Source organism: Mastomys coucha, unplaced genomic scaffold, assembly GCF_008632895.1.
Source record: "Mastomys coucha isolate ucsf_1 unplaced genomic scaffold, UCSF_Mcou_1 pScaffold4, whole genome shotgun sequence".
Lineage (NCBI taxonomy): Eukaryota > Metazoa > Chordata > Mammalia > Rodentia > Muridae > Mastomys > Mastomys coucha.
In genome coordinates this window covers 5,181,639-5,195,469 of record NW_022196910.1, presented here as the reverse complement: position 1 = coordinate 5,195,469, position 13,831 = coordinate 5,181,639, and the positions used below count along the sequence as shown (strand labels likewise).

The 13,831-nt window shown below is 38.4% G+C and overlaps 1 protein-coding gene across 4 annotated transcripts in view; it reads left to right on the top strand.

Annotated features, from left to right (window-relative positions):
• LOC116076290 (vomeronasal type-2 receptor 116-like) overlaps positions 1-13,831 on the top strand; it is a 57,240-nt gene that overhangs the window by 31,146 nt on the left and 12,263 nt on the right. For 3 of the 4 annotated variants that reach the window (XM_031349999.1, XM_031349998.1, XM_031350000.1), the window contains one exon: positions 11,637-11,760. The exons of the other annotated variant lie outside the window; for it this stretch is intronic. In XM_031349999.1, the coding sequence (XP_031205859.1) occupies positions 11,637-11,760 (124 nt within the window). The remainder of the gene's footprint in view (positions 1-11,636; positions 11,761-13,831) is intronic. 4 annotated transcript variants of the gene reach the window in all.

Sequence of the window (13,831 nt, the reverse complement as noted above, 5' to 3'; positions counted from 1 at the left end):
TATTTCTCCAATTACCAAATTAGAGAGAGCATTGGATGACAATCAACAAATTTCCAGTTCCTCATATTTTTGGATTTCAATCTCTTTGGATATGTTGGTAATATTAATTTTCATATTAAGATATTAAGAAAAGGTAATTGTCACTTCCTGTTTTTTTTTGAGGTTGTTGTAAGAGATGGAATTAAATTTGTGTGGATTTGTTGAAAGGTTACTTTCTTGCTTCTTCTAGGGTATAGTATTGCTCCTTATGTTGATGTTTTCCATCTATTATCCTTTGTAGGGTTGGACTTGTGGAAAGATATTGTGTAAATTTTGTTTTGTCATTGAATATCTTGTTTTCTCCATCTATGGTAATTGAGAGTTTTGCTGGGTATAATAACCTGGGCTTGAATTTGTGTTCTTGTAGGGTCTGTATGACATCTGTCCAGGATCTTCTAGCTTTCATAGTCTCTGGTGAGAAATCTGCCATAATTGTGATAGGCCTGCCTTTATATGTTACTTGCCTTTTTTCCCTTTCTGCTTTTAAAATTCTTTCTTTGTTTAGTGCATTTGGTGTTTTTGTTATTATGTGAGGGGAGGAATTTCTTTTCTGGTGCAGTCTATTTGGAGTTCTGTAGGCTTCTTGTATTTTCATGGGCATCTCTTTCTTTAGGTTAGGGAAGTTTTCTTCTATAATTTTGTTGAAGATATTTACTGGCCCATTACATTGGGAGTCTTCACTCTCTCCTATACCTATTATACTTGGGTTTGGTCTTCTCACTGCATCCTGGATTTCCTGGATGTTTTGGGTTAGGAGCTTTTTGCTTTTTGCATTTTCTTTGACTGCTGTGTCAATGTTTTCTATGGTATCTTCTGGCCCTGAGATTCTCTCTTCTATCTCTTGTATTCTGTTGGTAATGGTTGCATCTACGACTCTTGATTTCTTTCCTAGGTTTTGTATCTCCAGGGTTGTCGTCTCTCTGATTTCTTTATTGTTTCTATTTCCATTTTTAGATTCTGGATGGTTTTGCTCATTTCCTTCACCTGTTTGTGTTTTCCTGTAGTTCTTTAAGGGATTTTTGTGTTTCCTCTTTAAGAGCTTCTAGCTCTTTACCTGTGTTCTCCTGTATTTCCTTGAGGGTGCTATTTATGTCTTTCTTAAGGTCCTGTATCATCATCATGAGAAGTAATTTTAGATTTGAATCTTGCTTTTCCAGTGTGATGGTGTGTCCAGGACTTACTATGATGGAAGAATTGGGTTCTGATGATACTAAGTAACCTTGGTTTGTGTTGTTTATTTTCTTACAAGTACCCCACCCCCACCATCTGGTTATCTTTAATGCTACCTGCCATTGCTAAATCTGACTGGAGCCTGTCCTTCCTGTGATCCTGGTTGTGTCAAAACTCCTCAGAGTCAAGCTATTTCTGTGATCCTGTGATTCTGGGATCCTGTAACCCTGGGCTTGTTAGAGCACCTGGGAGTGCAGCAATTTCCTCTGTGTGTTGTGGGTCTTGCTGCAGAGCTTGTGCCCAAGGTCTGCTCAGGACACCAGCCCAGAGAGACCAGAAGGAACCTGAGCCACTCCCAAAGGTATGTTTCTTGAATGCAGCAGTATGATGAATACTATTTACATACCCATTCTCTTTCTCCTATTTTCTTTTATTGGTGAATTGCTTCTATTGATGTCGACAGATATTAATGACCAATGATTGTTAGTTCCTGTTATTTTGGTGTTTATGGTGGTACTGTGTGTGTGTGATTCCCTTCTTTGTGGTTTGCTATAAAATGATTAATTTCTCATGTTTCTTTAGTGTAGTTACCTTTCTTGTGTTGGTGTTTTCCATTTGTCACCCTTTGTTCAGTTGGGTTAGTAGAAAGATATTGCTTACATTTGGTTTTCTCACAGAATGTCTTTATTTCTCCATCTGTAGTGATTGAAAGTTTTACTTGGTATAGTACTCTGAGGCATCTCTGTTCTCTTATTGTCGGCAAGACATCTGTCTAGGTCTTCTGGTGTTTAGAGTCTCAGTTGAGAAGTCAGGTGTAATTCTGATAGGTCTACCTTCATATGTTATTTTGTCTTTTTCCTTGCTGCTTTTAATATTCCCTTTTTATATTCTGAACATTTTTGTTCTGCTTTTATTTATTTTTTATTAGATATTTTCTTTATTTACATTTCAAATTTTATACACTTTCCCAGTTTCCCCTCCAAAAAAACCTCACCTATTCCCTCCCCCATCCCGCTGCTCACCAACCTACCCTCTCTTGCTTCCTGGCCCTGATATTCCCCTACACTGGTGCATAAAGCATTCACAGGACAAAGGACCTTTTCTCCCATTGATGGCTAACTAGGCCATCCTCTGCAACATATGCAGCTGGAGCCATGAGTCCCACCATGGTACTTATTGGTTGGTGGTTTAGTTCCTGGGTTCTCTGAGGGTCCTGGTTAGTTCATAGTGTTGTCCTACCTATGGGGCTACAAAACTCTTCAGCTCCTTGGTTCCTGTCTGTAGCTCCTTCACTGGGGACCCTGTGCTCATAAATGGCTGTGAGCTTCTACTTCTGTATTAGTTAGGCACTGGCAGAGCCTCTCAGGAGAGAGCTATATCAGACTCCTGTCAACCAGCACTTGCTGGCATCTACAATAGTGTCTGGGATTGGCCATTGCTTATGGGAATGATTCCTAGGTGCAGCAATTTCTGGATTATCCTTCTTTCAGTCTCTGCTCCACAGTTTGACTCTGCAACTCCTTTTATGGGTGTTTTGTTCCCCCTTCTAAAAAGGATTGAAGTATCCACACTTTGGTCTTCCTTCTTCTTGAGTTTCTTGTGGTTTGTGGATTGTATCTTGGGTACTCCAAGCTTCTGGGGTAATATCCACTTATCAGAGAGTGCATACCATGTGTGTTCTTTTGTGATTAGGTTACCTCACTCAGGATGATATTATCCAGATCCATCCATTTCTTTAAGAATTTCAGAAATTCATTGTTTTTTTTTTAAAAATTGCTTTGGTTTGGTGTTTTATTGCATTTGTCAGACTTCCAATACAGTTTTAAGCAAATAATCTATAGATGCCTAGGGAGTGCTGTTTTGTTCATTTAAACATTTGACCCCTCCATGTGCAGTCTTTGGTTGATGGTTTAGTCCCTTGGAGCTCTGAGGGTACTAGTTAGTTCATATTGTTGTTCATCCTAAGAGTTGTGAACCCTTCAGTTCCTTTCTCTAGCTCCTTCTTTGGGGACCCTGTGCCCAGTCCAATGGATGGCTGTGAGCCTCTACTTTATTAGTCAGGTACTCTCAGAGCCTCTCAGGAGACAGCTATATCAGGATCCTGTCAGCTAGCATTTGCTGGCATCTACAATAATGTCTGGGTTTGATGATTGAATATGGGAAGGATTCCCAGGTGGAGCAGTCTCTGGATTGTCCTTCCTTCAGTCTCTGCTCCATATTTTGTCTCTGCCACTCTTTCCATGGGTATTTTGTTCCACCTTTTAAGAAGGAATGAAGTATCCACACTTTGGTCTTCCTTCTTCTTGAGTTTCTTGTGGTTTGTGTATTCCAATCATCTGGGCTAATATCCACTTATCAGAGAGTGGATACCATGTGTGTTCTTTTGTGATTGGGATAGGTCACTCAGGATGATATTCTCCAGATCCAACCATTTCCCTAAGAATTTCTTAAATTCATTGTTTTTACTAGCTAAGCAGTACTCCATTGTGTAGATGTAGCACATTTTCTGTATCCATTCCTCTGTTGAGGGACATCTGGTTTGTTTCCAGCTTCTGGTGATTATGAATAAGGCTGCTATGAACACAGTGGAGCATGTGTCCTTATTACATGTTGGAGAATCTTCTGGGTATATTCCCAGGAGAGGTATAGCTGGGTCTTCAGGTAGTACTATGTCCAGTTTTCTGAGGAACTGCCAAACTGATTTCCAGAGTGGTTGTACCAGCTTGCAATCCTACCAGCAATGAAGTAATGTTCCTCTTTCCCAACAAACTCTCCAGCACCTGCTGTCACATGAGTTTTTTATCCTAGCCATTCTGACTGGTGTGAGGTGGAATCTCAGGGTTGTTTTGATTTGCATTTCCCTGATGGCTAAGGATGTTGAGCATTTCTTTAGGTGTTTCTCAGCCATTCGGTATTCATCAGTTGAGAATTCTTTGCTCAGCTCTGTACCCCATTTTTAATAGGGTTATTTGGTTCTCTGGAGTCTACCTTCTTGAGTTCTTTGTTTTTTTTTTTTTTTTTTAATTTATTTTATGTGTATGAGTACACTGTAGCTATACAGAGGACCATGAGCCATCATGTGTGTGGCTTCTGGGAATTGAACTCAGGACGTCTGCTGGTCTCACTTGCTCCAGCCTGCTCACTCTGTTGTAATTCACTGTAGCTGTCTTCAGACACACCAGAAGAGGACATCTTCAGATCTCATTACAGGTGGTTGTGAGCCACCATGTGGTTGTTGGGATCTGAACTCAGTACCTTTTGAAGAGCAGTCAGTGCTCTTAACCATTGAGCCATCTCTCCAGCCCTCTGAGTTCTTTGTACTTATTGGATAGTAGACCTCTCTCGGATGTGGGATTGATAAAGATCTTTTCCCAATCTGTTGGTTGCCGTTTTGTCCTATTGATAGTGTCCTTTGCCTTACAGAAGCTTTGCAATTTTATGAGGTCCCATTTGTCAATTCTCAATTGTAGAGCATAAGCTATTGGTGCTCTGTTCAGGAAAATTTCCCATGTGCCCATGTCCTCAAGGTTTTTTCCCACTTTCTTTTCTATTAGTTCCAGTGTATCTGGTTTTATGTGAAGGTCCTTGATCCATTTGGACTTGAGCTTTGTACAAGGAGATAAGAATGGATAGATTTACATTCTTCTACATGCTAACCACCAGTTGAGCCAGCACCATTTGTTAAAAATGCTGTCTTTTTTTTCTACTGTATGGTTTTAGCTCCTTTGTCAAAGATCAAGAGACCATAGGTGTGTGGATTTAATTCTGGGTCTTCAATTTTATTCCACTGATCTACCTGCTTGTCACTGTACCAATACCATGCAGTTTTTATCACCATTGCTCTGTAGTACAGTTTAAGGTCAAGGATATGATTCCACCAGAAGTTCTTTTATTATTGAGAATAGGTTTCACTATTCTAGGGTTTTTGTTATTCCAGATGAATTTGCAGATTGCTCTTTCCAACTCTGTGAAGATTGAGTTGCAATTCTGGTGAGGATTGCATTCAATCTGTAGACTGCTTTCAGCAAGATGGTCATTTTGACTATATTAATACTGCTTATCAATGAACATGGGAGATCTTTCCATCTTCTGATAACTTCTTTGATTTATTTCTTCAAATACTTGAAATTCTTGTCATACAGATCTTTCACTTGTTTCCTTAGAGTCACTCGAAGGTATTTTATGTTATTTGTAACTATTGTGAATGGTGTTGTTTCCCTAATTTCTTTCTCAGCCTGTTTATCCTTTGTGTAGAGGAAGGCCACTGATTTGCTTGAATTAATTTTATATTTAGCTACTTTGCTGAAGTTGTTTATCAGGTGTAAGAGTTCTCTGGTGGAATTTTTGGAGTCACTTATATCACTTATCACATCATCTACAAATATTGACAGTTTGACTTCTTCCTTTCCAACTTGTATCCCTTTGATCTCTTTTTGTTGTCTAATTGCTCTGGCTAGGACTTAAAGTACAATATTGGATAGGTAGGGAGAGACTGGGCAGCCTTGTCTAGTGCCTGATTTTAGTGGGATTGCTTCAAGCTTCTCTCCATTTGTTTTTTTTGATGTTGGCTACCAGTTTGCTGTACATTGCTTTTACTATGTTAAGGTATGGGCCTTGAATTCCTGATCTTTCCAAGGCTTTATATCATGAAGGGGTGATGGATTTTGTCAAATGCTTTCTCAGCATTTAATGAGATGATCATATGTTTTTTTTCTTTGAGTTTGTTTATATAGTGGATTACATTGGTGGATTCCTATATATTGAACCATCCATGCATCCCTGGGATGAATCCTACTTGATCATGATGGGTGATTGTTTTGATATGTTCTTGGATTCGGTTTGCAAGAGTTTTATTGAGTATTTTGCATGGATATTCATAAGGGAAATTAGTCTGAAGTTTTCTTTCTTTGTTAGGTCTTTGTGTGCTTTAGGATTCAGAGTAATCGTGGCTTCATAGTAGGAATTGAGTAGAGTACCTTCTCTTTCTATTTTGAGGAGTATTGGTATTAGATCTTCTTTGAAGGTCTGATAAAACTGCACTAAATGCGTCTGGTCCTCGGTTATTTTTGGTTGGGATCCTTTTAATGACTGTTTCTATTTTGTTGGGGGATATGGGACTGTTTAGGCCATTTATCTGATTTTGATTTAACTTTGGTACCTGGTATCTGTCTAGAAAATTGTCCATTTCATCCAGGTTTTCCAGTTTTGTTTACTATAGGCTTTTGTAGTAGGATCTCATGATTTTTTTGGATTTCCTCAGTTTTTGTTGTTATGTCTCCCTTTTTATTTCTGATTTGGTTAATTAAGATACTGTCTCTGTGCCCTCTGGTTAGTCTGGCTAAGGGTTTATCTGTCTTTTTGATTTTCTCAAAGAACCAGCTTCTGCTTTGGTTGATTCTTTGTATAGTTCTTGTTGTTTCCACTTGGTTGATTTCAGACCTGAGTTTGATTATTTCCTACCATCTACTCTTCTTGGATGAAATTGTTTCTTTTTGTTCTAGAGCTTTCAGATGTGTGTCAAATTGCTGGTGTATGCTCTCTCCAGTTTCTTTTTGTAGGCACTCAGAGGGATGAGCTTTCCTCTTAGGACTCCTTTCATTGTGTCCCATATGTTTGGTATGTTGTAGCTTCATTTTCATTAAACTCTAAAAATTCTTTAATTTCTTTCTTTATTTCTTCCTTGACCAAGTTATCATTGAGTAGAGTGTTGTTAAGCTTCTATATGTATTTGGGCTTTCTATTGTTCATGTCGTTATTAAGGACCATCCTTAGTCCATGGTGATCTGATAGGACACAAGGAAGTATCTCAATCTTCTTGTATGTGTTGAGGCCTTTTTTGTGACCATTTATATGGTCAGTTTTGGAGAAGGTACCATGAGGTGCTGAGAAGAAGGTATATCCTTTTGTTTTAGTATAAAATGTTCTCTAGATATCTGTTATATCTTTTTGTTTAATAAGTTCTGTTAGTTTCACTGTGTCTCTGTTTAGTTTCTGTTTCCATGATCTGTCAATTGCAGAGTGAGGTGTTCAAGTCTCCCACTATTATTGTGTGTGGTGCAATGTGTGCTTTCAGGTTTAGTGGTTTCTTGTATGAATGTAGATGCCCTTTGATTTGGAGCATAGAGGTTAGAACTGAGAGTTCATCTTGGTTGATCTTACCTTTGATGAGTATGAAGTGTCCTTCCTTATCTTTTTTGATCACTTCCAGTTGAAAGTTGGTTTTATTTGATATTAGAATGGCTACTCCAGCTTGTTTCTTGGAACCATTTGCTTATAAAATAGTTTTCCAGACTTTTATTCTGAGGTAGTGTCTGTCTTTGTCAATGAGGTAGGTTTCCTGTATGCAACAAAAGATTGGATCCTGTTTAGTACCCAATTTGACAGTCTATGTCTTTTTATTGGGGAATTGAATCCATTGATATTAATAGATATTAATGAAAAATAATTGTTGCTTTCTGTACTGGCTGGTTTTGTGTGTCTACTTGACACAGGCTGGAGTTATCACTGAGAAGGGAGTTACAGTTGGGGAAGTGCCTCAATGAGATCCAGCTGTGGAGCATTTTCTCAATTAGTGATCAAGGGGGTAGGGCCCCTTGTGGGTGGTGACATCCCTGGGCTGGAAGTTTTGGGTTCTATAAGAGAGCAGGCTGAGCAAGCCAGGAGAAGCAAGCTAGTAAGAAACATCTCTCTATGGCCTCTACATTAACTCCTGCTTCCTGACCTGCTTGAGTTCCAGCCCTGACTTCCTCTGGTGATGAACAGCCATGTGGAAGTGTAAGCTGAATAAACCCTTTCCTCCCCAACTTGCTTCTTGGTCATGATGTTTGTGCAGGAATAGGAACCCTGACTAAGACACTCCCTATTATTTTTGTTGTTAGAGTTGGAGTTCTGTTCACGTGGATATCTTCTTTTAGTTTTGTTGAAAGATTACTTTCTTGTGTTTTCTAGGATGTAGTTTCCCTCCTTGTGTTAGAGTTTTCCACTTATTATTCTTTGAAGTGCTAGATTTGTGAAAAGATATTGTGTAAATTTATATTTTGTCATGGAATACCTTGGTTTCTCCATCTGTGATAATTCGGAGTTTTGGTGGGTATAGGAGCCTGGGCTGGCATTTGTGTTCTCTTAGGATCTGTATGACATCAGCTTAGGATCTTCTGGCTTTCATTGTCTCTGGGGAGAATTCTGGTGTAATTCTGATAGGTCTGCCTTTATATGTTACTTGACCTTTTCCCCTCACTGCTTTTAATATTCTTTATTTGTTTTGTGCATTTGTTGTTTTGATTATTAAGTGATGGGAGGAATTTCTTTTCTGGTCCAAAGTATTTGGAGTTTTGTTGGCTTCTTGTATGTTCACAGTCATCTCTTTCTTTAGCTTAGGGAAGTTTTCTTCTATAATTTTGTTAAAGATATTTACTGGCCTTTTAAGTTGGAAATATTCACTCTCTTCTATAGCTATTATCCTTAGGTTTGGTGTTCTCATTGTTTGGGGTTAGGATCTTTTTGCATTTTGCATTTTCTTTGACTGCTGTGTCAATGTATTCTGTGATATCTTCTGCACCTGAGATTCTCTATGGCTCCTGACTTCTGTCCTAGATTTTCTATCTCCAGAATTGTCTCTTTTTGTGATCTCTTAATTGTTTCTACTTCCATTTCTAGATCCTGGATAGTTTTTTGGACTCCTTTACTTGTTTGGTTGTGTTACCTATTTACTCATGTTCTCCTGTAATTCTTTTTTTTTTTTTTAAGATTTATTTTTTATTTATTATAAGTATACTGTAGCTGTCTTCAGACACACCAGAAGGGGGCGTCAAAACTCATTATGGGTGGTTGTGAGCCACCATGTGGTTGCTGGGATTTGAACTCATGACCTTTGGAAGAGCAATCAGTGCTCTTACCCGCTGAGCCATCTCACCAGCCCCCATCCTGTAATTCTTTAAGGGATTTTGTGTTTCCTTTTTAAGCACTTGTACCTGTTTACCTGTGTTCTCTTGTATTTCCTTAAATGAGTTATTTATGTCCTTCTTAAATTCCTCTATCAGCATCTTGAGATATGATTTTAGATCTGAATATTGATTTTCAAGTGTGTTAGGGTATCCAGGACTTGCTCATGTGGGAGTACTGGGTTTTAATGTGCCAAGTAGTCTTGGTTTCTGTTGGTAAGATTCTTGTGTTTGCCTTTCACCATCTGGTAATCTCTGATGTTAGATGTTTTTGCTGTCCCTGGCTGGAGCTTGTTCCTCCTGTGGGTCTTTAAGCCTGTGTCAGCACTCCTGGGAGATCAGCTTTTTCCTGGTAAGAGCCATGCACAGAGGGCTGCAGATCATCATTCACTCCTTGGTACAGGTGGATGCAGGAAGGACCCTCTCCCAGCTGCTCTGTTGCTTCTCTGTCCTGTGCCTCCTGGCTGATCTTGCAGTTTATAGTCTAACTCCCAACAATGGTCAGCAGCGGCTGTGAATGGAAGTCCAAGGAACTATCAGTTGCTCAGTCCCACAAGGGAAGCATGCAAAGAAGAGAGAGAGCACACTTTATGTTTTAGTTATTATGTGGTTGGAGGGTTTCCTTTCTTGGTTCAATCTATTTTGTGTTCTGCAAGCTTCTTGCATGTTTATGGCCTTCTCTTTCTTTAGGTTAGCGGTGGTTTCTTCTATGAGTTTTTGAAGATATTTTATGTGCCTTTGAACTGGGAGTCTTCACCATATTATATTGCTATTATTCTTAGGTTTAGTCTTTTCATAGTGTCCCAGATTTTCTGGATGTTTTGCGTTAGGAATGTTTTACTTTTGGAGTTTTCTTTGACTGATATATCAAGTTTTTCTGTTAAATAGTCTATACCTGAGATTCTCTCTTCTAGCTCTTGTATTGTGTTGTTGACTCTGAGGTCTATAATTTTTTTCTCTTTCCTAGGTTTTCCATCTCCAGAGTTGTCACCATTTCTGTTGTCTCTATTGCTTCTATTTCTATTTTTAGGTCTCGAGCAGTTTTCCTTCACAGATTGGATCATGTTTCCCTGTATTTGTGCAATGGGTTTATTTATCTCCTTTTCATGGCCTCTATCACCTTCATAACCTTGTATTTAAGGTTATTTTGTTGTGATTCTGATTTATTAGGCTATAAAGGTCTTGCTGTAGTAGGAGATCTGGGTTCTGGTCATGCCATCTTGCTCTGGCTTGTGTTAATTGTATTCTTATTCTTTCCTTTAGTCATCTGTTTGTCTCTGGTGTTGGCTGTCCTGGCAGTCCCACTGTGTGTAGTTACCTGCTGGGTCTTGTAGTCTTGGGTGGCAGTTGGCTATCCAAAAGACAAAGAGAGCTGTTAGCTTGGGTGTGAGTACAAATCTTAGATTACAGGTAGCAGTGTGGACTAGAAGATGGAGCTGGTTGTCTTAGATGGGAGCAGGCCTCCCAGGAAGAGCTATGAGCTCAAGACTGCAGGTAGAAATGTGAACCAGAAAAAAGATGGAGCAGTGAGATACGGGGCAGGCATAAGAGATGCTGGATTTGTTGGGGTCCCAGCAGGCAGAGGATTGAGGTATGGGTGTCTTACCTGGCTGTTCCATATAAGAACAGTCCTCCTGAAAGGCAAGCAGAGCTGTGGGCTGGGGAGAATGATGTCAATCCTGATTGCAAATAGAGATATGGACCAGAAGGAAGATGAAGCCACCATGTAATTTTTTAGTAAAACAGTTTTGTATATCTTAGACTTCCATTGCAACTTTAATTTTATTATGTCTCTAAGAGTCTCTAACAACATGCTATGAGCATATATATTGAATAACCCTTCTCTATTCCATCCCACATATTATTCACCAATTTTTTCCCTTTTTTATTTCTAAACATTTCAAAAAGCAAATTATACTACTACGTAATCTTTGTGGATCACTTGAATTTAAGAAAAAACAAACTTTAATTTCTTCATCCAAACAGTTACACTTAGAATGTGAAAATACTTCCACAATATTTTATGGTCTTTAATTTCTTTGCAGGTTTGTAAGAAATGACCAGGTACCCCAATTTTACAAATAATACATGAAAATAGAAGAGTATTATAACATAATTGTTACTGTTTTAATTATGGTTTTACTGCTGTGAACAGACACCATGACCAAGGCAATTCTCATAAGGAAAACATTTAATTGGGGGAAGCTTACAGGTTCAGAGGTTCATTCCATTATTACCAAGGTGGAAACATGGCAGCATCCAGTCAAGCATGATGTAGGAAGAGCTAAGAGTTCTACATCTTGGTCCAAAGGCAAACAGAAGATTGGCTTCCTGGGAGCTAGGTTGATGGTCTTAAAGCCCATGCACACAATGACACACTTCCTCCAGCAAGGCCACAGTTACTCCAACAAGGCCACACCTTCTAATAGTGCCATCCCTAGGCCAAGCATTTCAAACCATCACTGTTTTATATTTTATTTATATTAGGTTCCTACCTCTACATGCAGTGCGATCTGTGCCCCTGGATTCAGGAGATTTCATCAGGAACAGACAGCTGTCTGCTGCTTTGATTGTGTTCAGTGCCCAGAGAATGAGGTTTCCAACAAGACAGGTATGTGTTTGTGTGTAGAAGAATTTGTTGATATCTTCTCTTTTGCAAAATAGAATTTTGAATGTGTCTAGAAGGAAGCTGCATACATAAAACATGTAGTCTAATATAATCATTTCACTTATATCAAGATATTCTGAGCCCTTGAATGAATATGCTGTCTTCCATAACCACACATTTTGTTCATATTATGGTGGTTACTTACTTTATATTTTCTGAAGAATATTTAATAGAAATATTTTAGCTATTATTATGTCAGAAAAATTTGTACACAGTATTGCTATACATATGTCTAACTGCCCTTGATCCTATGCACAAATTAAATTGACAGTATGATCAGTCCACAGTCTTGTTCTCCTGAAACCTAGATTGATCTCTGAGAAAGACCAGGGGCTCAGGCTCTTGTTATTATTTAATAAGATGTATTTAAGATATAAAATAGCTCATAGAATAGAAGCACTTAATATGACAGAATTAGGGTGAGAGTGCAAATACCAAAAATTCACACCAAATGTGGTAGTTTTATTCTGCAGCCTACTGAGAGATATTGGAAGGATTTGTAATGTGCATTTTGTTGCCTGACACCTAGCTTCGAACATATAGTTGAGAACAACAAAAGCTTTACCACATATAGTGGAAAGTGAGAAAATACATCTGATTTGATGATTGCTTTATGAATGTCAAATATATGCAAAAATGTATGTGTTCATACATACTATCATACAATCATTGATACACTTTTATGCATACCATATAAGAATTTACCTAAATATATTTTAATTGAAAGATAATTACATCCCCTTCTATTTCTTTATTCAGCACCTACTATTAACTTCACTTAAAACTGTTATATATGTCCAATCTATTCTCATATTAATAGCAAAAAGACAAGAGAGTTAGATTAAATTAAAATACATTATATATACATTAATTAAGAATAAATTCAATAATAAATTCAAATTAATATAAATACAAATAACATACGACAAAATGATAAAATAATATACCAGTTATCACAGGAAAAGAACTTATTGGGAAAATTAAATGCCATATTTTTTTCAAAATTCTTATGTTAATTGTTGAGGTAATATTCTTAAACTGATGGAGATTTTGGTGCATGGAATAGGCATATTCTTTTATGCAAACAATCTGTGCCTAAGGAAATTTTATATCCTAGTTGCTAAATTAAGATCCAGACTAAGGGCACAAGGAAATATGTATATAACATTGCTTCAGTTGCTTTTATGATCTAGACATAATGACATAGTGAGTGTTCTATTGCTGTGAAGATAGAGCATAAATATGACAATTATTTTTAAATAAAGCATTTAATTGGAAAATTGGTTACACTTTCAGAAGTTTAGTCTATTTTTAATTCATTAATTTTTATACATATCTCAAATTATGGCTTCCCTCCTGATCCCCTCCCACTCCCCATTGCCCATGAGTGGGTTCCCCACCCAGGGATTCATCTTCTTTGGGGTATCTAGTCTCTACAGGATTAGGCACATCCTTTCCCACTGAGGCCAGACAAGGCAATCCACTGCTACATAGATTCTTAGGGTCTCAGACCAGCCTCCATGCTCTTTAGTTGGTGGCTTAGTCTCTGGGAGCTCCCAGGGATACAGGTTAGCTGACACTGTTGGTCTTCTTATAAGGTTGCCATCCCTTAAGCTTCTTCAAGCCTTTCCCTACCTTTTCCATAGGGGTCCCTGACTTTAGTTCAACGCCTCGCTGTAAGAATCTGCATCTGTCTCAGTCAGCTCCTGGTAGAGCCTCTTAGAGGACAGTCATTTTCAGTTCCTGTCTGTAAGCACTACACAGCATCAGTATTAGTGTCAGGGTTTGGTGTCTGACCATGGGATGGATCCCAAGTTGGACTGGTCTCTGGCCACCTCTCTTGCAGTCTCTGCTCCATTTTTGTCCCTGCATTTCTTTTAGACTGGAACAAATCTGGGTCAAAAATTGGGAAGGTTGTTTGGTGTTCCAGTCCTTGTAATTGGGGACCCTGTCTAACTCCTGGAGGTGTACTCTTCAGGTCACTACTGTTGAACATTTGGCTAAGGGCACCCCC